This window comes from Harmonia axyridis, chromosome 2 (assembly GCF_914767665.1).
Source record: "Harmonia axyridis chromosome 2, icHarAxyr1.1, whole genome shotgun sequence".
NCBI classification, from domain to species: Eukaryota; Metazoa; Arthropoda; class Insecta; order Coleoptera; family Coccinellidae; genus Harmonia; species Harmonia axyridis.
In genome coordinates this window covers 18681428-18707652 of record NC_059502.1, presented here as the reverse complement: position 1 = coordinate 18707652, position 26225 = coordinate 18681428, and the positions used below count along the sequence as shown (strand labels likewise).

Below are 26225 nucleotides of genomic sequence, written 5' to 3'. Positions count from 1 at the left end.
GGACGCTTTTTCTCTGTGGAAGTAGCATTTCCCGGTCTAGTCCGGAAAGTACGTACTTCCCGGACTAGGCCGGAAAAGAATCACGTCGTTTGTGTCATTGTGAATATGAAAATCTTGGTAGGTATATTTTTAATAAATGCAGTTGATCATTACCATAGCAACCGAGAAAACGTCTGACAGTCCATATGAAATAAGTTGTCAACAATTTGCATGTTTTTTGATCGCAATCGCAATAAAATATGGAAAGCAGCAGCGATAGTGTTATTTTACATGGTTGCCGAAAAAATATTGTACGCAACACGCCCGAAAATGGTTTTTTTGGACTCACAGACTTCCAGGACTCGCTTACGCTCGTCCTCGAATTTTGTCTATTCGTGCAAAAAAATTCTATTTTCCGGACTTGTTACGTAAATTACTATTTTCGGCAACCTTCCAGGAAGAGTGAGCATTTCCCGGACGCTTTTTCTCTGTGGAAGTAGCATTTCCCGGCCTAGTCCGGAAAGTACGTACTTCCCGGACTAGGCCGGAAAAGAATCACGTCGTTTGTGTCATTGTGAATATGAAAATCTTGGTAGGTATATTTTTAATAAATGCAGTTGATCATTACCATAGCAACCGAGAAAACGTCTGACAGTCCATATGAAATAAGTTGTCAACAATTTGCATGTTTTTTGATCGCAATCGCAATAAAATATGGAAAGCAGCAGCGATAGTGTTATTCAACACGGTTGCCGAAAAAATATTGTACGCAACACGCCCGAAAATGGTTTTTTGGACTCACAGACTTCCAGGACTCGCTTACGCTCGTCCTGGAATTTTGTCTATTCGTCCAAAAAAACCCTATTTTCCGGACTTGTTACGTAAATTACTATTCCCTCGTCTTAATTTCTATCAAACACAAACGGTCAATTTTTTTTGACAGCTGTTGTCATGAAAAATTGAAATTCCTCTGATAACAAGTAATCATGGTCTCATGAAATAGTCTTGTCAAATACCATTCGGGCATTTAATTTTTCCTGTGAAAAAATTTTCGTCTTCGACTTTTGTTGTCACCAGCACTCAAACTTTTTGTTGAAATATTACTTAGCATTTTAGCAACATGTTTTTCATCAGAAAAATGAGATGTTCTAATGATATAACTTTCGAGATAAATTCCAGATCAGACATCCTGAACAGAAATGTATCTACTTACCTGGTTAAGCTAATTAAAATGGCTGTTGTTTTGCCAAGGTTGTCATAAAAACTCAGTCACATTCTAAAATCTTTTCTTCTATCTCTTCATTTCATGTATTTGTGTTATAATTGATATAAAAGTAGAAAATCAAGGAGAAATGATAGTGTTGAATGAATTTATTAAGTATTCTTTTGGTTACACTGATAAATGTTAGAAATCACAAAGAGCTTATAATACCTGGATAAACTGGATATTCCTTATATACAATATTTACAAATATATTACAATGTTTAATTGCTTGAATTTCATTTGGTAGAACATTTGAGAGATTCAAATGAGCCAGGATTCAGAAAAAAAAAATAATAAAAAGAGTGAATATAATATAAATTCTAATGTAAATTAAATAAATTCTAAATAATATCGCTTTGGTACTTTGAGTAGGTCATCCATTGGTTAGTGAAGTCGGTGAATCACTGTAATATAAAAAGAAAATAAAATGAAATTGATTGAAATTGTTTAGTTAGATAGTCAATAGTTATATCCCGAGTGCTTACCACTGGAAAATATTCGATAATTTGGCAAGCAAGAGGGATGTACGAAAGACCATTTCTTTAAAAAAAATTACCCAATTTATTTTTCAACTATAATAAATGATAAAATCTTCTTTACAATCATCCCGAATATTTTTGATAGTTTAAAACGTTACAAAAATGTTCACCTAAAGCACACTTGCAAATACCCGGATATTTTCAAGATATTTCGAACTATTTGCCTTCAAAACAAGATGTCACTCAACCCTCATCCCATTAGGAGGTTAGGTGTTGCTGTCATCACCCTTAGAGGGTTGATACAAAGTGGTTGGAAGCAACTATATAAAATTTCCACCTACGAACCAAAGTTTACTTCTTTTTGTAATTTTTCTGATATTGCATGGGGGTGGAGATATAAAAGTGTCATTCCAGCCTCTTTCCTTTTTTTCCCAAGATTTTAGAGGTTGATATAATCACGCTCACAGTATTGATACAAATTGATTGAAATCTGAGACTATTAAACCTAGATAGAGGGAGCATCAGTAAGCAAATTGTGTCCCCAACATGAACTATCAAATTTGACATGAACCGAGTGGAAATGAAAACATATCAGTGATACGTTATTTCACTCAATCCGCGAGTTTCTGCACAAAAAACGCACTCAATATTTCATATCAACTCAAAATATATTGAAATAAATACCTAAATATATCAGAAATTCAGAAAACAAACTTCAAGCGCGCCAAACGACGTGAAACAACCGATGACACTAGGAGAGCAAGAGTTGCCAGGTAGATACAGAAAATAATAAATATTCTGCTGATTATAAATTCGACCATTAGGAAAAATATCGGATTCCAAATATTCAAATTTGCATATTTAATTGAGACTCATTCAAATCAATATATTTCATTCAATTAAATATACATCCATAATGATATAGTAAAATTGTGGATTTGAAAATGTATCATAATCCGACAACGTAATCTAACCATGTTGGGGACATGTAAAAATTGCGTCTCTACCCCCTCTATCTATGTTTATTGCTTTATGATTGCAACCAACCTTTTTAAAATTCCCCTAAAAACGTTTGAAGTTTACCTCTTATCGAATTTTTTCTGATTATGCATAGGGGCCGAGATCAGTGGCGACGCCAGCTTTCAAAGACAGGGTTTTTTTGGGGGGGCCAAAGTGAATCGAAAATATAGATCTGTTAATCTTGTAATTATTTTAGCCTTATTATATCAAATTTTAAGGGGCTCGGGCTATCCCCTGACTCCCTGTAGAAAGAATTACAATTTAAAACGTCCTGCAAAATTTTCAGCTCATAGCAGAATCATGGATATCATTTATCATAACAAATTCAAGAAGTACAGATGTGAGGAGTTTTTATGCATTCACCGATTACACTCTTGAACACCAAATATCTAGATATTAGTACGGGTGGTTCAGATTTTAGTGCAATAACTTTGGCATCGAAAAAAACAACTCTTTTCATGAAAAAAAAAACCAATTTTTTACTTATAACTCTAGTATTATTACATTAATTGTCTTAATTTTTATTATCATTGAAAATCTACACTACTGTCTTTTTTTATTTTGTTTTGGATATTGATTACCCATGGAATAAACATTATTATTTTTATTATTTCTGAAAGCAACAGAGCTTCATTTGAATAATTTTGAAATTGTTTCATAGATTGTACCATTTTCGAGATAATCTAGTACAAAGCAAATACTATCCACAAATAACTGCACATATTAATGAAAATTTAAACAATGTATGTGATAATACTAGAATTATAAGTAAAAGACTGATTTTTTTCAAACTTTACTTGGAAAACGAAGCTTGCTAGGAGTTAGGATGTATGTTCACAGCAATTTTTTTCATGGAGTTGTTCTATCCGATAATAATAATAATAATAATAATAATAAGGGGTAGCGGTAGGTGAATTCCTAGCGATTCACCTATCAGGAGAGTTGAATCGACTCCTGCCCACCGCAGATTCCAGGAGCTCCCTGACCCGGGAAGCTGAAACCTGTCGAAGGGTCCCTGTCCAGGGTAACGGACGAAGCCGTGTGGAAAGCAGCTCAAGAATTCTCCCACCGTAGCTCTGCGGATCGTAAAAAGCGATCAAAGGCCGTCTCCCCCACGACACGGGGGAACCCATGAATGATGGTGAATTTGAGGAATAGGAATATAGAGCCGCTGCCTGAGGTTCGTCAGGGCGTGTCTGGAGCCGGCGCTGGACATGACAGTATGCGGGACGTCGGTGACAGAGTGCTTAGGAGACGGGCGTCTGTCGAACAAAATGCTACGCCTCCACAATCTCAACATTCTAGGAGAAGAATAACACGAGTTTCTCCGACCGCTGAAGGTGCTGCGCAGGATCCCCAACCAGCACTCACCCAAGCAGGTCTACCAAGAAGACGCATGAAATGGACAAGTTCGATTAATGAAACGATCATGCGCATATACTATGAAGTGACTAATATGGAAGAGGATAAAATAGGCTACCGGCAAAAATTATTTGCAGAATTCCACAGAAACTATCCCGAACTCCAAGTTTCTGAGCAAAGAGTAGCCGACCAATACCGGGTCATATTGAGAAATAAACTTGTACCCGATGAGAGACTTAACACCATAAAAAATGAAGTCCAACTGAGGCTACAGAACAGAGACCTCACTAACAACGAAACGACAATTGAAGAAAACTACGATTGTGCTGAAAACCAACAGGACATCAATGCACAAATGAACACTGAGGAACAAAACAACGCAGATGTGATAGCAATAAGTGATGCTCACCGACGGAATATATATGCTGCACCCGTCGAAAATCCAGAAGAAGCCCAAAGAGAACTACTGGAGCGATTATCTGCCACAATGAATAGATGCGTTATAGATTTTGAGGGCACAGATCCATTGAGACGACCGATTCTACCAAGATTGAGGACATCTAAGAAACTATCTCATCTTCTGGTCATGACGAACAAGGAGATTATACCAAAGTATCTTCCTGACTATCATGATCTCGAATCATTACACCTCATCATATACTGTGCAGCATTTTCAATAGCCACAGTGCTAGGTGTGAAGCCAAAACCTAAAAGTCAGCAACCAGCCAGAGAAAAACAACAAAATAAACCACATTGGCAAAAAAGGCTAGAAAATAAAGTGCATAGCATTCGCCAAGATATTGGGAGGCTCACCCAATTTGCAAAAGGTTCGCCGTCTAGAAAATTACAAAAAATGGTGAATATAATAATGGATCATCACCGGCAACATACAACATATGATCCAAACAATGAAAATGCTCAACAAATTTTAGACACACTGAAACAAAAACTTAGTGTGTACTCCGAAAGACTCAGAAGATACAATGAGAGCTATAGAAGAAAACAGGATAATATGATTTTTGAAAACTCCGAAAGAAAATTCTATAGAATGTTAAACAACAATATGTCAGCAACACCAGGAAGTTATCCAACCGTCGAGGATATTGAGAATTTTTGGACAGATCAACTGGCTTCACCAACCCCCTATAACTCCCAGGCTGATTGGATAAGAAGTGAAGAGGAATCCTGTGAGACAATAGAACACATGCCGCATAACGCAGTTTCTATAGAAGAATTCCATGAAATATTGAAAAACGCACACAATTGGAAATCACCCGGCCCCGATGGAATCCACAACTTTTGGTTGAAGAAATTTTGGTGTATACATGGCAGGCTAGTTGAAACCATAAATGAGGTTATGAGGAATCCAACGGAAATGCCCAAATTTCTAACAACAGGGACCACTTATCTCCTACCAAAGGATCTGCAACACACAGCGGATCCATCGAAATACAGACCCATTACATGTCTACCAACAATATATAAAATCATCACATCATGTATAGCATCTCGTATATACAAACATTGCGAGACAAATAACATAATGACAGCACAGCAGAAAGGATGCTCCAAGAATGCACTAGGATCGAAGGAACTGCTGATCATAGATTCCATCATATGTAACCAAGCCTTCAAAAAACACAGAAATCTTTTTATGACATATTTTGACTATAAGAAGGCCTTCGACTCTATTCCACATGGGTGGCTGACAAAAATTTTGGAAATATACAAGATCGATCCAATTACAATAAACTTTCTGAAGTATGCAATGTGCAACTGGAGAACGAATATCGAACTCTCTACGGCGAACATAACTACTAAAGAGATTCCAATAAAAAGGGGAATTTTCCAAGGAGATTCATTGAGTCCCTTATGGTTCTGCTTGGCGCTGAACCCCCTTTCTAAACAACTGAATGCTACTGAAAAAGGTTTCAATGTCAAAGGAAATAGAAATACCATTGCACTCAATCATTTGCTATACATGGATGACCTAAAACTTATAACAGGCAACAAAAACCACTTGCAAATTATGGTCAAACTAGTGGAAAATTTTTCGAAAGACGTGGGGATGAAATTCGGATTGGACAAGTGTCGTACGATTAGCGTAGTGCGTGGAAAAATCCAGGATGAACCGATAGCTCTCTCCAATGGACAGGAGATAGAAGCAATGAAATCGGACGATCTCTATAAATACTTAGGAATGAAACAAAACCGACGAGTAAACCATCAAAGAATGAAGGAAGACTTAACAACTGAGTTCATTAGGAGAATCAACAAAATTTTGAAAACAAACCTCAACAGCAAGAACATGACGAGAGCCATCAACACATATGCATGTTCAATTCTCACATACTCTTTCGGTATCATTCCATGGAGCAAAACAGATATGGAAAACCTGCAACGCAAAATGAGAACCTCGATGACGAAAGCACACAAGCACCATCCGAAAAGTAGCATTGAGAGGACGACACTGCCGAGGAATAAAGGAGGCAGAGGTCTGCTAGACATCATGGAACTTGCCCATGGTCAAATTGAATGCCTACGAACATACTTCAAAGACAAATCAGGCACGTCAGAGATCTACAAAGTACTGTGTGAAGCAGACGAATCAACACCTTTGCTACTGCACAAGGAGCAATTGTCATACAACCACCAGACAATCCAAGAAAAAATGCAAAGATGGAGAGAAAAGCCCCTACATGGACGACATTTCAACGAGGTGAACCAGGATCATGTCGACATTGAAGCGTCGAACTATTGGCTCACATCAGGTGCGATGTATCCAGAAACGGAAGGATTTCTTTTAGCCATCCAAGATCAAGTGATCTCAACAAAAAATTACTGCAAGCATATCATAAAGGATCGAACTATTACTGACGATCGATGCCGTTATGGCTGTCCAACGAATGAGACAATCCAACATATCACGGGAGGATGTCAAATGTTTGCAGGAAATGAATATAAAGAGAGACACGATGCAGTAGGAAAGATACTACACCAAGAAATGGCAACTAAATTAACACTAATTCATTCCGAAAAAGTGCCATACTACAAATACCGACCGGAAACCATCCTGGAAAACGAACGCTATAAACTGTACTGGGATCGTACAGTTTTGACTGATAAAACAGTCCCTCACAACAGGCCAGATATATTGCTAGTTGATAAACATCAAAAGGCAGCAATACTCATCGACGTAGCAATACCCAATAACAACAACATGCGTCAAAAAGAGGTCGAAAAAATTTCTAAATATAGGGACCTCGAATTTCAGATAAAGCGCCAGTGGGGAATGATATCAACAAGAACTATTCCAATTATCATCTCAACAACAGGAATAGTACCCAAAAATCTCAAGAGAAATATCAAGCAACTAGGACTTAGTGAGTATATATATAATATAATGCAAAAAGCTGTTCTTTTAGGTACTGCAAGGACGGTGAGAAAATTCCTAGGAAGCGAAGGACAGGTCCAAGGATCGCGTGTAAGAGGACCAGAAGTTCGACGAGAACCAGGGGGACCACAAGGACCGGACACGACCGAGCTCTGCCCTTCTGATATTTTAAATATCTGGGATTGAGTGAATGTTCCTCTTAGCGAGGAGTGAGAAGCCGACGGCGAGGAGAAATCCTACGCGTATAGGCAAAAGTCGGGATAATAATAATATTTATTTGCCAAAAATTTGAAATTAAGTATACAATATATATAATATAACAAATGGTGAATAAATATAAGAAGACCCACAAAAGTAAAACTTGTGCGTGGGTAGAAAAGTAAATTTAAAAAGTATAACAACAATTGAAAAAAACTGATCTCCACAGAATTTCAGGAACAACGATGATGACGTAAATGAAGAAAACACCTAATTTAGACAATACAATATCAACAACATAATATAACACCAACAATATTCATTGCTCCTGCATCATATTAACGAATATCAGCATCATAAAATGATTTTCACGAATAAACAGGTGGACCCACAGAAACCTAGGTTGTGCGTTGGGTCCTTCCTGTCCACTCATAAATTTTTGCTGCTTGGTGATATGATGAGATCACACATTCAATACCGGACTCAACAGGGGGGCAATAACCCAGTAATTTTCAACCAACTGTCCTGTACTCATAATATATCCTGAATTATTTTTCTGTCCAAACCCAATGTATACGATTTTAGCTTTTTTCTAATGCCAATGTTATTGCACTAACATCGGGACCACCCTGAATTCATCCAATGGCGGATTGACGAATGAATGAAAAAGGACTCGGAAACTATTATTTTCAATAATAAACCGTAGGATTCGTTCAAAGCAAACGTTTTTTCAACAATATGTGTGCCCATGCTTTCATTTGTTGAGATTAAAATGTGTTTTTACTGATTTTTTTTCCCAATTCTATTTAAGAAATATTTATTAGATAACCTCCTCAAATTTTGAATCATGGAACTCCGAAAAGTATCAGTATGTAATTAATTATTTGAATACCTATCCGCCTGCAAATCACGATAATATAAAAATTAAACTCACCATTATCGTTTTGTGAATATATTCCAGAATATTGATAACTGTATACGTCTTGGATGGATGGTTGTACCGTCGTTGTGTTCGGATTTTCCATATTGTTGGTGGGTTCTGTTTTTGGATAGGACATTGCCGGTGGTGTTTCCAGGTGAGAGGGTAGCATGTTTGAAGATATGTTCCAATCCCTTTCACACTGTTGCTGGTAGGCCTCGTAGTTTCTATGTTCGTAATTTGGGTAATGTGAAAAAGGAAGTTGTATGGTAGAAGGAGAATTGTAAGTGCAGGTTGGATATTCTTGGGGATGTAACAGTGTTTGGGTGTCGTATTCGCTAGTTTGGTTGAGCATTTCTGAAAAAAAAATTTTTTTTTTATAGATTTTCACAAAATTTTATAACAATATTCGAAAGACTAGATTAGATGCTGTTATGTTTTTTTCAAATCAAAATTAAAATAGAGATATAACAAGAAAAAAACCTATTGTTTACTTCTAAATTCAAAATTATTAAACAAGATTCATAGATAATCTGTTCAAATAATAATAATTATTTATGTTAATATATTCAAAATGTACAGGGTGGGCAAATAAGCGAGGTAAGCGGCTATATCTTAGGATTCACTTATCGTAGAGACTTGCGGTAAAAAATGTTACCACTAAAGTGTACAAGAAAACACACTGGAAATTGTTTTGAAGTTAATAACTCTACCGCTAGGGGGCGTAATAGCTATCGTCGAGTAAAAAAATGAATTTTACTCGAAAATGTTTCATATAAAGTTGAAAAAAAAATCATCACTGTAATCCTTATACTATGGTTCAGCTAATTTATATAAAATAACACAATAATATCGGATGGAACGAATGGAGTGATATGCCAGATTGCAAGGATGTTCAGGAAAATTCTTCTTCGAGAAACATTAAAAATAAAAGAAATCAACAGATTGATCCAACGAAAATTGTTGTTTGGAAAGATGAGATACATATATCAATAAAACAACGTGTTTACCTTGATCCTCTGAAAAGCCCTTTTGAGTCATTCTCATAACTGTGTTGTCCCTATTTGTATGAAATAACCTCGTGTATGACCCTGCAATGAGAATAATAGGATTCAATAATTTGCGTATAATGTCTTAAATAACAGGTGAAATGATATTATAATTAAAATGTGATGAAATTTGCCATATTAAAGAACTACTGATATCGAAAAGTATCCAGGTCTCCTGTTTTCCAAATCGTCTAAATGAAATTAGTCATCACATGATCTACAAGGCTATTGATTTCATTATTACCAAGAATGAATGTATCAATGTTCAGCTCCTTTTTTTCGGTGTCCATATAATGATTTAAGGAATCAGAAAAGATATTTGACCAACGCTATATTTGTTGAATGAGCATGTTTTAGTAATGAAAATGCTTCCTATTTTTTTTATTTTTCTGTTTTCCCCAAATGGGGTGAAAGATGCAGCCTCATGCAATTTCTACCAAAACTTTCAAACGAAAAAAAATGATGTGTTGGAAGAAATATTCATTTTGTATTTTGCATTTCTCGTATTGAATGCGAGTCCCGAGAAGCAAAAAGTTCCCAATGAAAAAATTGTCTTCTATAAATGGAATAAAAAAAATAGTAGGTGGCTGTTATGTTTTTATTTTGTTGGCACAACTATTTTCTATAAGTAGGCAGGGCGCTGTTTATATTTTATTTTGTTTGCAATAATCAATTTAGTTGAAGAATATATTGGGAGATCGAACATTTGTTGGCTTATATCATAATTATGATTTTCGATGAATAATGCGTTCGATGCATGGAATAAAATTAATTTCTTTCGAAAAGTTGATGCTAGTGAACTAGAATATTATTAGATGAATGGATATAGGTACATATATAAATTGAAATAATTTTCCATGAAATTTGAATCGATTCTGGATTAATATCTATTAATATCTAAATTTCGATCATTTTGCAAATAATATGAACTCGATACATAACAATTCCCTTCAAAATTTTTTTTATTCAATATAATTGGAATATATGTCTTCGATATATGTATTCGAAAAATAAAAAAAAACAAAAATCTTGGTAATTTTTGGGTTTCATAAAATAGTCGGGAAGATCATATAAATAAATATTTTCAATTTTCATGGACTTTTCATTGATGAAACGAACAAAAATACTTTCCATTCGAATCGTTTGGAAAAATATTTCAAATATATATTGCCTATTAATTGAGTTACTACATACTACCCAATTTTTTTTTTAGAATGCACAAAAATTATGGGGTTAATCCTCTTTAAATTTTCATTAACCCATTCTTCATCATGACCGTGATCGGAGAATAAAGCGATATATTTAAGGAAACTCAAAATTAATGTATACACATTACTCGAATTATACGACAGAAATAAAATGGCCATTAAATAGTTTTCACGGCACAGAACATGACGATAAAATGCGCGTAAATCAGTTCGAAAACTGAAATAGGTGTTTCTTGGCCCCATAAACGTTCTATGGTTCATTGGTTCATCGCATTCATATAAGATTGACTTTTCATCTTAATTTATTTCAAATGATATATTGCCACGTGATATCTGGATTGATTTTACACAAATAGTTTCAATTTGATTCAATAAGTAATATTTATATAGTATATTATTCATTACAGAAATATCTCAGAGATGGATTCAATTCAAACTAGTTTGATTTTACTCAAAAAATTGACTTGAGGTGAAAATCAAACTTTTTATGTAAACAAGTTTGACTTGACTTGATTTCTGTATCTTTTGGTTTGGCTTGAAATTGAACTTCTTCAAACAGTTTAAAAACTATGAGAACAAATCTGTAGACGAGATAAAATTAATCTACCAGAAAAAGAAACATACAGATTCTTTCGATGTTGCGGCAGGCGATTCCAAAACAATAGAAAATGTAAAGTGCAAATTAGGTAAAAATAAAGAACAACGGTATAAAATAGTAGAACTTGTACTTCAACGACATTCGATAAAGAGCCACAAAAAATTGTATGAAGTTGAATTTTCTCAGGAAGCAACACCTTCTGGATCAAGTAGTATTTGTGGTAGTAACAACACAAAACGTTGGATCCAAAATTGTCAAAATAGTTTTTGGACGGCAGCTCCTTTATTCTTAAAGTTAGAAATATGCGGTTTGTTTTGTTGTACTTGTAATTTTCATAAGCAGGGGGCTCTAGTGGCAGATTTCTTGTCATTCACTCAATTTGTAAGAAGTACTGAAGTAAGATCTTTTTAAAAAGAATTTTGAGGTGACTAGTTGGATTTGATTAAAAAAACATTTAAATAATGCATTTTCTTTTTGCTTTAAATTGATGTAGATATTTGTGGTACCTACCTACTGTATTTAACATAAATATTTTACCCATTCAAGGTTCATCTACTAAATAGATTATTTTTCAAACTCTTTCAAACTCGTTTGACGAACAGTTTGAATTTTCAAACCTGTAACCATTGACGTAGAGTTGACTCGAATCATTTGTCAGATAAATTGACTTGAGTTTGACTATATTTCAAGTCAAACTCAAGTCAATCTCAAACATTTATGTCAAATTCATTCATGCGCTGTGTCAGTTTATAACAGAAACGTTCATAGTAAACTGCAGGATTTAAATCTGAGGCTTCGAATACACTTTTAAATTATCGAGCCGATAAAACTACGATTATTATATAAATCAACAGAACTTCTTAAAAAAAAAGTTCTTGAAATTTTTTCATATAATTCACCATTTTCGAGATAATCGAGTACAAAGCAAATACTATCCACAAAAATCTACAAAAACTAATTTTACGAATTTTCCATTAGTGATAGATGAAAGTACAAAAATTGACGAAGTGTATTATAACGATTTTAGATGGCATTTAATTGAATATTTCTGAAAAACACTCAAACAATAAAAAACTTTTGTGAATATTTGTTTACGTGTCTGATGAATTTTCTTCTTGAAATGTTCAATTAAATACCATATGAAAGCGTTATAAAACATACTACGCCAATTTTTGTAATTTTATTTATCGCTAATGGAAAGATTTGAAAAATTAATTTTTGTGGATAGTATTTGCTTTGAACTCGATTACCTCTAAAATGATAGATTCTATGAAAAAATTTAAAAAGGCTTTTTTTTTTAATGAAGGTTTTTTTGATTTCAGAAATGAAACTTTTCCTTAAAAAGGACAATGGTGTAGATTTTCAATTAGAAAAGTATCCTCGCCACTGGATAATTTTTTCAGGAGAAACTTACCTAATTCGAAACATTACATTAACAAGACTTCAATACCTAAAAATTAAATCAATGAATGTATAATACTAGAGTTAAAAGTAAAAAACTGTTTCTCGGAAACGAAGCTTTTTTGAATATATGATTGTTATAGGACTGTTTTCCATGAAAATAGATTCGTTAGGTCGTTAAAAAAAAAGGTCCTATAAGTATATGTCTGAGGTTTGCTTCGTTTCCGAGATACAGGGCCGTTGAAGTTAAAAAAAAACGATATAGGTATTTATAAATTATCGTTTATATTTTTTTGTATAACATTTCGGTCTCCAGTGGTTTCTTTATATCAAGCTTCGTTTTCCAGATATTACAATAACATTACTGTCAGCTGGTCTCCAAATAAGGTGTTTATGATATGCAATAGAGTGGTTTCAACTTTTTTTCTCGAAAACGAAGCTAGATATGAAAAAAATCACAAGATACCAAAAAATTGTGTGTTTGATTTCTCAACCTTAAAATATTTTAAAAACCTCAAGAAAAATAGTAGCGTACATTTTTCTTCATTATTATTGGCTGTTGTAGCCACTGAGACGCCACTGGACCCAATAATTTTAATATAGTTAAGGCTAAATAAGCGCCTTATTATTTCAAGTAACGTTATCAAATTTCAATCGAATCGGTTCGATATTTACGATAATTTTTGAATAACTATCGTTTTTCAAACTTCATCTTGGAAACGGGCATATGTCCATAGGTTTTTTCTCATACAGAAGTAAGGAATCACCCTGTATGTATATTTCCAAAATTTATTCCTCCGAAATTCAGACTGAAATAATCTATAAAATATAGAATCCTCAAATAGGACATCTAGCTTAAACATCGCCCTAACATCTGTGTCAATCAAGAGATGCTTCCAAAGGGAACAGGATAGCTTCTGTTAATTTTATGTTACTTTTATGCAATTCACACATGTTGAAATATTGTTAACAGACTAACTCTTTGCTTGAATCCGTCGAAGATTTCCTGAAAAGCTGGGAGGCAACCGGCATCTTTCGTCACCGGCAGCGTGGCGTGTCTTCTGTCTTGTATCGCAGTCAGCCATGGAATTGAGCCGTGTTAAATTTGTCGACACTTCACATTTTACCAATCAATTAGCGCAGTCACGGTTAATTACCTCTTCAGGCTCAAAATACTGAAATTGAAATTTGTGGCATAATAAAATACGATAGCTTATGATTGCTCTGTTTTTGATGTGAGAATAGAAATTTTGTGAGTGGGTTGAAAATTTCCCAAGAAAATATTAGTATGTTTGAAGGTTCGAACTTGTATTGATTGATGGTATAATCATCGGACGCGTTGAGATGGGTTTCTTAAAACTTTGATCTCCAATAAATTCGTTGATTTTAGTTCATAATAATCAAAGATATACAGGGTGAGTCTGAAGTAATGGGCCAAACTCCAGGAGCGTATTGTACACGTGAAAATAATTCAAAAAAACTCATGTGTTCTTATACGATTCTCATTTGTTTTCAAGATACAGGGTATTGAAGTTTGAATACATTTTTCGTAATGATTATATTTATCGAATCTGTATGAATCATTGCTACAGATCATAAAAATAATCATAAAAACTTATAATGAATTTGTTCGCCACAGCTTACTAACTGAATTTTTCATGACAATTTGGATTTTTCTGAGGATTTCGAGAGAATCGTTCAAAATTTTTTTCTCGAAATCGGTAGCAGATACGACAAAACTACAAGAGACCATAAAGTTTACTATATCAACAAAGATTCTTTTTAGCTTTTCTCCAAATGAACAGTGGCTCACCAAAAACAAAAGTTCTGAAGGAAAATAGTGGGCAGTGTTTCAGAGAAAATATCAGCCTGTGGATTTGCTATCGAAATTGGCATGTCACATGGTGTGAACTATCAATGATAATTTTAATGCCAAATTTCAATTGAATATCTTGTGAAGTTAAGATACTATAAGAGAAATTCTAACTTTAACAAACTCTATCTCGAAAACAAATGAGAATTGTATAAGATCATATCAATTTTTTTTGCATTATTTTCACGTGTACCTACAATACGCTCCTGGAGTTTGCCCGTTGCTCCCGGTCTCACCCTGTATACAAAAATACTGAATTTTGGACCATGGTGTATTATTTCCACTTTTCATCATGAGCAATTGATCTTGGAATAAAAATATTTCCCAAATATTTCCAAATTAGAAGTGAACCTTGAAAGAGGTGTTAGTATCGATCATTTGCTGTGGATTGAGCCATATTTATTGATAACCGAAAATCAACAGTTTCCAAAATATTACAGTTACTGTGTTTTTTTTTTAAATTCTCACCTTACTTTTTCGTCAATTTTTTCTAGGAACGTTGATCAAGTTTGATTTGAATTTTAGATAATTTCCATCAGAAAGGATGATATGTATGAAAAAGGCAAAACTATGCTGTATTAGCGGTTGAATAAGAATTAGTTTGATCTGAAAGTTGGTATATGAAGAGAAGAATAGTAAATTTCTCATATAAATTTACCTGCAACTTTCGAATTCCACAATTTATGTATGTCAAACTTATTTTAAAATCTTGCCAAAACTCCTAAAAAAGATTTCGTTAGAATGCATGCACTAGTTTTGTTTCAGCAGATTTTGATTTGAAAGGGAAAAGAAGCAAAGACGGGAAAGAATGAATTAAATATTTTTCATTGCAATTAAACTCAAAATTGTATTCAAAAATTATGTTCGAAATGACCTCCACCATTCCTTATACAAACACATGTCCTCTTTCTTCAATTGTTACTTTCCGTCCTTTCAATCTTCTCGCTGCTTCGTCTATTTTAATGGTGTTAGATCCGGACTTCTTGCTGACTACGAAAATAATCCAAAATTATAATCAAATTTGGTTAACGTAGAAATAATTGACGAAAATTAAAGTAAGGTGAGAAATGTCTTAAGAATCAAAAGAACTCGCATATCTCGTAAACTGTTGATTTTTGGTTATGACTAAATATGGCTCAAACGACAGCAAATGAGTCATACAAACGACTTTTCCGTAAAAAATATTTTATTGAGGACCATTCTAACAATATCAACAAGTTTTCAATTGCCCGATAATGTGTCATTGAGATATCAAATCAAATCAAGTAGAGAAAATATCGAGAAATATAGTTTCAAAATTTTCATTTCGAAATTTATTAATTTTTTTTCTTAACCACTATATGTTTTTTTGTCTTATAGCAACCAAGTCTGTTATCATTTAGATTAGATTAACTACTAGGATACTAAACTACGTTTTGAAATTGAGGAAACATTTATTGTTTTATTGAATGTTATCTTTCATAATATGAAATATTCGGCACACAATTACTTAGTTCTAATTAAATATGTCTTTTGTTGAAGTTTTTTCAATTATGAGATTTCTTCATGAAGGGGAGAGGATCAACTCCTTGCATCGCCTCAACTTTTTGACACTTCAACAGTTTCGAAATTTGAAAAATTTAATTCAAGACGATAAATTCAATATGTCATTTCTTTTTTCTTTACATTTCTACTAAAATTGTTAGTTTGATCACAAAAAAAGGAGATGTTCTTCAGAGTTTCTCCAAAAGGAAACTTTGTTATTTGTTGAGAAAATAAAGTAGGCTGCTGTTGAATGTAATCGGATGAATCAATATCAAGTTAGTTGGTATCAAATAAAAACGAACATTTTCATTGTTCGAATTTTTAGCTGGAAGGTTTCCAACTTCAATAATAGGCAATAACTTACAAAAGAAGAAACATTATATGAAAAATCCTATTAACTTTTTGTTAAATTTTTACCTCCTATTTAATATTTTGCATTCATTCAGAAACACCTTGTATATTACATTAATTTCTACTCGAGAATATAATATATGGTTTTTAATTTTGGAAAACACCTTTCTTTAAAACTCTTCTGACTAGCATTCAAAAATTGTCTCACATCAAATTTGGTTTTTTGTTATTTTTACTATGGCAGCTTGGAAAAGGATAAATTGATAAATGTTCACTCTTCATATCAAGAAATATGTGTCTTTATGTGAAATAATTTTTTTCGATAATTTCTTTGAATTTATATAAATTACAGGTACAGGTTCCATGTAGATATACATACAGGTTGGTTCAGATTTTAGTGCAATAGCTTTGGCGTGGGATACAGAATCTCTTTTCATGAAAAAAATTCATTTAAACATAAATATCCTAACAAATTTTGTTTTCGAGATACAGAGTTTTGAAGTTTAAAAAAAAACCATTTCTTCACTTATAACTCAAGTATTACTACATTCATTGTTTCAATTTTTGCATATTGAAGTCTTGCTAATGTAATGTTTTGAATTAGGTGTCTTGTAACAAAATTATTCAGTGACGTAGATGAAGAGATGCGATAATCCTCTTCTTATTGAAAATCTACACCATTGTCTTTATATCGAAAAAATTGTTTCATTTCTGAAATCAACAAAGTTTCATTAAAATAAGGTCTCCTGAATTTATTCATAGAATATATCATTTTCGAAACAATCGAGCAAATATTATCCACAAATATTATTTTTTCAAATTTTCCCATTAGTGATAAATGAAAGTACTGAAATTGGCGTAGTGTATTATTACGCGTTCAGATGGTATTTCTGAAAGACACTCAAACAAAACAAAAATTTGTGAATATGTTTTATTTTTTGTGTTTGATAATTTTTTTTTCTGGCATGTTCAATTAAATGCCAATTTTTGTAATTTCATTCATCACTAATGGCAAAATTTGAAAAATTAATTTTTGTAGATTTTTGTGTATAGTATTTGCTTTGTATTCGATTATCTCGAAAATAAAAAAAATCAGCAGACCTTTTTTTTAATGAAGCTCCCTTGATTTGTGAAGAACTGACTTTTTTAAAACTTTAACACCCTGTATCTCGAAAATGCAGCTTGATAGGATATAGACTTATAGGAATTTTTTTTCATGAAAAGATTTGTTCTATCCGACGCCACAGAAAATCTGGATTACTCTGTATAATCGAAGAGTAGAAATATTATGTTTGGATTCAGCTAATTCATATGAAATGACATATGATATTGAATGAAACAAATGGAGTATAATGTCAGATTCATAAAACAATGCAAGGATATCCAAAGGAAATCAAATTTCATTATTTCAAGACCTTCCTCGAAAAACGTTTAAAATAAAGGAAATGAAGATCCTTAATTTGTCACAAAACACCCTTCCACATAAAACTGTTATGTGGAAGGGTTAAGACTATAAAAAAAATTACTGTTGACGGAAAAGGTTTATGGTAGGTAATTTAGGACATAAGTTTCCGATTTCAGAGTGTCGAAAAGTTATAGAACAAGATGTTTTGCCATCGAGAGGTATATCAATGTTAGAAGGAAGAGTTCAGTTTGAAATGTATAATTTAGCTTGCCACAAAACGTTTTTGATAGAATAACAACTTTGAAATTGTTAAAGTATCTCAATGAAAAGAAAATTCATCTACAAATTTTATTCAGAAGTCCTCCCACGAAAAGTATATCACCATAGCTTGAAGAGTTTCTGGAGATCTGTAATGAAATCAATTTCTTAATTTAGGTTACCTTTCGTCGCAAATGTCTGTGGTCTCAAACGATATAAGATTTACTGATGACGAATCTGTCTTCAAATTTGATTCTGCCTGGCCGTATATACGATAACCTTAGAACGGAAGGACCTAGAAACTTGGAATTTTCAAAATTTCCGAAATTTTTTTGTCGAAAATATTTGAAAAATTTTTCTTACCTAACTCTTGAAAAATTTGAAAAGATTAGAAGTTCCCCCATGGTGATATTGTACCTTTTTATTGATTGATTCGATTACGTAGATCACGAAAATGCTTACAGTGCGGCGATTAGTCCATTATTTCATGAATTATATAGGTGATAATCTGAAATTTTCAATGAAAAAATTGTTAATTTTCTCGAGGCTGATACTTCTTCTGGACATGAGCTACGCACTTGAAACCTTACACATACAGCAAATTTCTTATGAACTTCATTAATGACAAGACTCATGCTGTATAATCAGATATGCAGAGGGATAGTGGGAATGAAGATTTAAAAATTGTTCCCAATTTTTTTTTTTTTTGAGTACCTAACATGTGATTATTTTTAAAAATATTTAATGTGATTATTTTCAATGAATTCCATTAATAATATTTCTATTTTATTATCTCACCTCAAAAAATCTGAATTCCCTTCTATAATATAAAAACAACTTAGAATATAAAATAACTTTGGACTTTTCATTAGAATTAATGTTAATTATCAGTGATGTAATTATCTCCAAACACATTCAAAAACCAATCAAATATTTGTAATTGATTGGTTGTTGAAATGTATGGTTGGTTATAATGTCAATGATAAACATTATTTTCTAGTATTCTGGGTAACCTATATTCCATATATGTTTTGCGCATCAATCAAGTGGAAAATTCTAGATTGATGTGCCAAAATATTGAAACAGTGTTGTGGGTATCACCCCCTCGAAAAAGATATAATAATAATGTTATACTATAAATCAGTTTGTTTTCACCAAGAAAATATGCTCAAACAATGTCTTAATATTGAGTTTGAGTATACACCAACGTAGAGTTTTTTTGCATGAATTAGAGTTCCATGTTTCATAACACTAGGTTATTGTCATAAGAAAGAATAAATGGGTATTGGGGTTGTGATCACACCAACTAGGTGCTTTTTCAAACCTTATATGGCAACAAATTCAACAAATTATATTTTAATTTCAACACTGACATTTCTATGAAAAAAACATCACGAAAGTGTTAATCTTAAACTAACCATAGATATCACTTGTAACCGACGTTCTTGGATATCTCTAACACAACGAATTTGGTGGTAAAAATTTTTCATTTTTCAATAAAAAATCTAGAACAAAGCTGACACCGGACGATGTTAGCTGGTATTGGCAGGTGCTTCATTTGTAATTCGTAACTAAATTTTCGAAGAAAGACTCTTCTTGAGATAACATTCATTTTCAGTTTTTTCGTACTTAGTACTAGAGTGGGATAGAGAAAATAATAAACTTTTGCGTGAAACTCAAAGCGTTTTCTGCGTATGATTCTTATTCATTTCAAGAATCCAAACTTATACTTTGGAATTTTCACTATTTTAATACAGAAGAAATAATTTAGTATCTAATATTTAATTTATGGATTTTCATTGAGTTTCAACTAGTAGGCATGACCTTCAAGTCAGCTGAAATGTTAGAGCTCAAATGTGTTTTAAGTATTTGATAGTTGCTAATAAAGCTGTCTATAGATTTGGAAAGAAATCGAATGCGTTGAGAAAGATATTTTTATTAACGCCACATCAACAAAATTGGATGTTGATAAGGATTTCTTCTTCAGTAGTCTGTCGACATACTAAGAAATTTGATACTCCTTTTACCGAAGAGATAAGACCATCATTTTTTACTTTCGGCATCGATAAGAGAACTTTGCTGCGACAAACCATGAATCTTATCAATAAATCTTTTTGAGAATTACACATATCTAATGATTAATGAAATCATGCCGTCAAAACTAGAGCCCTTCTCTGCAGATTCGAACGTGTATATGTTTCATTAGTTTCATAATATACAGAAAAAAATACGCGAGCATAAATTTTTCCACGAAATTTGACTAGTATATTATTTTTATCCTCCTAGCATTGGAATTAAAAAAAATTTGAATATCGAAATCAAATGTTTCTATGCCCCTTAGAAGCTTAGAGCTTTCACAAGTTAGGAAAATTGTTCTGCATGGGCTTTGTAACTGTGTCCCATATGCTATCCAGACAAATTACTGTTAATTTTTAGCCAATAGGGATTGATTGGATGTTACCCTGTAACCAGATTTTTTTTCCATAACTGGAGCTCCTACACCAGAACTTGAGCTTAATATCTAGGATTTCTACCCACTGGACCACCCGTATGGAATATAACTTTTCGAAAATTATACAACCGGATATTGTGAAGATTATTGTATTTTATTTTTTGCTCTTATAATTCAATTTAAGATGAGATTTTGCAGAATTGGTACAATTATAACTGAAGGAGCATGGATAAGTCTAACGAAACCATATTTGTCACCTATATTTATATTCAGAATTTCTCTTGGTTTACTAATGAAAATTGTGATATTAGTTAAGTATGAAGATTAATATTAGGATTTCTAAAAATATATCTTCTTATAACTTCCCAATCAATTTTCAAAATTCTGAGAAAAACATCGTCTTGGCAGCTCTTGAGCGCTTGTCAGTCATACATACAAATTGAAATCCTACTGAAGTCAAGCATGAATATATGAGGAAATATATTACATATACAAACTGAACTTCAACCTAGTCGGATTCATTGTTATTTTTTCTTTTTTTTTGATATTCTGCTTCAATTTTTCTTGACACTTTATCATGAAATTTTACATCAAGCTTGAAATTATTAGCATACATCTATACACAAAGTTACAACTCGGTCGAATCTATTGTCATTGATATACATACTTAGATAGATATATACCTAGATAATATATTTATCCTGAATGACATTACATTAATGTATAAGATGTGTCAATACTAAATACAATGTAATACCAAATTAACTGATTTCGGTAGAAAAATATTCTTCCAGACTATGGAAACAATTAAGAAATATGTCTTTTTATGGTACTAATGACGTAGTACACATGAAATTTACCATCAGACTCGAATCTGTTATTTTATATAAAATTTCGTAGATACGTGCAATAAACTTGGAACGAATAGTCATATATCTTGAAATTTTCAGGGTAATGGGTAAAATCAAACAAAGGGTTCAATGATAATAATAATAAATAATAATCTTGTAAATATGTCCGTTTGAAATTTTGTTGTTTCACAACTACCAATTCGATCGCAACAATATGTTGTAGGTATTTAGATTCAAAATGTCGTCGCTGAGTAATATTTTAACAAGAAGCATGAGTGATTGTGGCAAAAAAATCCGAGCCAAAGACAAGGATTCCTGGATCTGCAAAAAATTTTTTTGTTAGAAAATAATGAAAATATTACTTTGCATTTTGTTTTTTCGATTTTTTCCAGAGCAAAAATTAGATGCCTGTATGGTATTTGACAAGATTATTACATGAGACCATGGTTGCTTATTATCAAAGGTATTGTAATTTTTGAAGACAACAGCTGTCAAGATTTGCCGCGAGTAAACTCGAAAAAACTGTTGACAGGTGCTGTCATACAGTTTTTCCATCTAGAAACCATTTATTTTTCGAAATTGCGGGTTTGTGATTGGTGGAAATTAGGACAAGGAAAGTAGTCGAAAAAAATTACCCAATAGTTCACATATAAATAACGAATTGAAGCTTTGAACCGAATTTCAAGTTGATCAAAACATCAGGACGATAGAAAATTAAAGAATGATATTAAAAACGAAATACCTCCCCAATACTTAACTTTACGACAATCGATCTGATGGGGTAGAGATTCTGAATGCAGAGATCAATAAACAATTTCAAAATTTACGCAAAATTTTATATTGATCCCACATTATAACTAGAGAAGCAAACGATTTAAAGAAAATACTATATATTTCAGTACCAAGTAGGTAACAATAAGGCTTGAACAACTAACCCCTCATTAAGATAAACTAAGAAGACAACAATGACATTATATTAATTCACATCTAATTTGAATTAATTCATCATATAATGCTGTGGTCTCTAAGGGCACAAAATACACCAAGTGAGTGACCGAATAAAGGAAAAACAACAGCCAATTTTATGAAAATTTAAAACTCGCCTGGCTATCGCAATTTTGAGCACGGAATGGTTTCAACCCTTATATGTATTTCCACTAATAGAATACAAATCCTTGATCAAGTTCAATGTTGTTCTTCCAACCGTAACATGATAATAAAAAAACTTGGAAACTCGAAATTTTTTGGGTTACACTGGCGAATCTTACTAGGGGTTCCGTAAATAGGGCTGTCCGAAATTTGCTTTCCTTAATAATTTCAAAACTACGCTTTCATCGAGATGAAATTTTGCATTCAGATGTAAAATAACAATTTCAAGCTTCATGCAGACTTCCTGTTGATCGCGACACCATAACCAGACGATATTCAAATGGAATATCGGAAAAATAATATTCAATATTCCCGTGAAAATAGGTTTAACGGAGTGCAGATTTTGCATTTAGATGCATAAAACCAATACCTATCCAGATTTATGCTAATCTATCATCAGAACCATAGAAATTTCAAGCAATATAACAAAAGCATTACCCGAAATTTCTATATCAGCAGATCCAAATGGGTTGAAATTTGGTTGGTATGTATATCGTCGGTTTACTGCCAAAACAAGATAACTACATTTTTGATCATTTTAGCGTTAAGTGCATTTTCGTAACCAAATTTTCGTGATTTCTGGCATCAATTTTGTTCAATTTTTTCACTTATTAACTTTCTTTCACGAAGTTGTTTCATTAGAAATGAATAAAATAAATAAATAAATAAATAAAATAAATAAATTCATTAGAGGCAGAAACTTTCAAACCTCATTTACACAAAACTAACAAATTGTTACTTATCTGGTTTTGGCAGTAAGCCGACGATATGTGAAATAATTCATCGAGTGGTCATGTCGAATTTTAGGGAGATCGTATCATCAAAACCTGTAATCTCGAAATACTAACTGACAACAATGCCATCATAATAAATCACATCTCATTTCAGTACTTTTTACAATTCTGTGGTCTCTAAGGGCGCAAAAGATGCCAGTGTTTTTCCCGAATTTTCCATCAAGCGAACTCAATAGGTATTCAATGTTTTGGCATTCTGTCGCCAAAAGAACTACATGGGTATTCTCATGAATCCCAAATGCTACTGGCTAGCATTTAATTTTTTGACAAATTAATTCAAATAGCTCCCAATTTTCAGAAGAAAATTTCTAATTAAAAATACCTAATGAAAAAATATGAAAGATTTAAAATTGAACCACTAATATGATACAAATATTGAACCAAAGCCATTCCTTTAAAGGACTCACAACATCCTTACCTCAGAATTCGAAATCACTAGACTTATATCGGTTTTGATATAATTATAGCATCTCATGAAGATTTGAAAGTTCTCGAAGTAGCCATTTTGAATCGATGTTGTTAATTGGTAACCCTGTTCAGGATTACTTGACAGCTTAAGCGCGGGTGGGAGTTAGAAGGCGTGGTTTGTCTAAATTACTCTTGTGAGTAATGATAAAAAATATGTTGTTTACATCTGAAATAAGATCGGATTTTCCCGGAATTTTCAAATTTTCTATGCCGAAAAATCATTGAACACAAATATATAATACCCTACATTTATTACGATAACACAGTCTTATATGAACTCCTTGAGCTTTTAGTTTTGTAGTAAATAGAATAGATTTTTATGTGAAGTAAATGAAGAACCTACCTCCAAGTTTGTCACTGTAATAAGGTCCAGGATGGCACTGAGGTTTCATAGCCTGACATTTTCTCCTAAAACCCCTTGGTCTTCTCCTGAAAGACCCTTCCTCGAACATGAACTCACTTGCAGGATCGATAGTCCAGTAATGCCCTTTACCAGGCCTGCCTAAAGCCTTCGGCAACTTTATAAAACACTCATTCAACGATAAGTTATGTCTAACCGAGTTTTTCCAACCTTGATAGGAACCACGGAAGAATGAAAACCTCTGTTGTAAAAACGAATAAATTTCACTGAGAGTTAGTCTCTTGGTCGGAGAATGTTGGATGGCCATAACGATCAAGGCGATATAAGAATATGGCGGTTTATCTTGCCGTCTACTGCCCGACTTCTTATCAGAACTAACGACAGGTTTGCTATCAGTTTCAGCAATAGAATTGGTGCTATCTGCCTGCACATGGTTAGCCGGATGAAGGTGCAAAGAGTCTAGATGCGAGGTGATGGACTGGTGAACAATAGCAGGCTGCTGATTAGTCGAATGAAGCTCTAAGTCTTGATCGTTCATGATTTGAGCATTTATTGCTTTTGGGCGTAACAATTCTGCCTTTGTTATTGAGTCACAAACATTTAACACTGGCTAATCTTGTACACAAATATTGTTATGAAGAGTCGTATATACAAATTCGTAGTTAAGGTACACAACTCTCGGAGTTTATATACAAGATCCGATACAGGAAACACTAACAATATGAAACAGATTTTGCTCACGTTCAGAAGCTAACTTTAAAACTTGGCCAACGAACAACGACTTTGCCTTCGATTCGATGATACCGCACTGAACAGAGTGAAATAAAGTGGTAATGTGCCATAAGAGCGAGACGGATTTAGGCAGTTCAGGATGTGCATATGTATGTGTGTTCTGTTTCTACCTCCCTCGACCAAAACGAAATGGCTTCTATGACACATTGGATCCGCCTTAGTTTGCTGCTCTCTTTCAATCAATGCAAGACTTCAAAGATGAAATACTTACATTTCAACACATTCAAGGATGAATGATGCTATTCGATTTAGTAAGTACTTAAAGTGAGCAATAATTTTCATTCCCCTCGAGATATCGGGTCATCGAAGGACTCTTTATGGCTTTCGGTACTACTTGAGAGGCGACATTGATACGTTAAGGTTTTTGCTACTTTTTTTTCGATAAGAATTTAGGCACAAGGATCGATTCTGAAGTTCAATATCGACCACCCACTTTCAGATATGTTGAAAAAATTTGGTGGAAATGAACGAAAATAGAGTGATGATTTGTGAAGTATGTGCCACTGTTGCATTCTCTCAGTAGGTATAGCTACTTTTTAAGTTTAGGTGACAACGAATATTCAATATTTGTAATTAAATAAATCACTATTCAAATTTCGAATTATTCTGTGATTTGATTTAAGGGTGTACACTACCTTTCCCACTAGGTTTTCTATGCAGATTCATTTTCATTCATTGCGAAAATGGCATTATCGACTCTCATTTTTGAAAGAAATCTTCATATGACAGTTAAGAATAAACACACTGATTTTTTCACAAGAAATTTTTTTGGTTTTCATTTTATATATGACATTGAAAATTCAAAGCATTTTCAATTGTATCTCGATCAATTATTTCAATGATGAATTTCAAAATTATTGGAAATTTTACATTTTGATGAAGAAGAAAATATATCTTTATTGAGTTTTTCAAAAAAAATTTAAACGTTCTAGTGTATTTCAATTTGAAAATTCAGAATATCTGTAGGTACTAAATGAAAATATTACCAAATAAGAAATATGACAAAATTGGTTTGAAGGAGTGTTTTGGAAAAATTGGTAATTATACATCTAATGAAACAATTTTGAAATTCATCA

At 33.0% G+C, this 26225-nt stretch overlaps 1 protein-coding gene across 1 annotated transcript; it reads right to left on the bottom strand.

The window, feature by feature from the left end:
- Positions 1-1335: 1335 nt before the first annotated feature.
- Positions 1336-25184, bottom strand: LOC123674129 (forkhead box protein D5-A-like). Its single transcript, XM_045609000.1, has 4 exons — positions 24340-25184; positions 9626-9706; positions 8631-8972; positions 1336-1647 (listed from the first exon to the last, which is right to left on the bottom strand). The coding sequence occupies exons 1-4, from the start codon at positions 24893-24895 to the stop codon at positions 1628-1630; spliced, it is 999 nt and encodes a 332-aa protein (XP_045464956.1). The 5' UTR covers positions 24896-25184; the 3' UTR covers positions 1336-1627.
- Positions 25185-26225: the final 1041 nt, after the last annotated feature.

Bases quoted from the DNA above. Each gene is read 5' to 3' on its own strand.
- LOC123674129 (XM_045609000.1), bottom strand. From the start codon at position 24,895: ATGAACGATCAAGACTTAGAGCTTCATTCGACTAATCAGCAGCCTGCT. The intron at 9,707-24,339 runs GTAGGTTCTTCA...TTCTCATTGCAG, and splicing joins TTACAGTGACAAACTTGGAG to GGTCATACACGAGGTTATTT. The intron at 1,648-8,630 runs GTGAGTTTAATT...TTTATATTACAG, and splicing joins ATATTCACAAAACGATAATG to TGATTCACCGACTTCACTAA.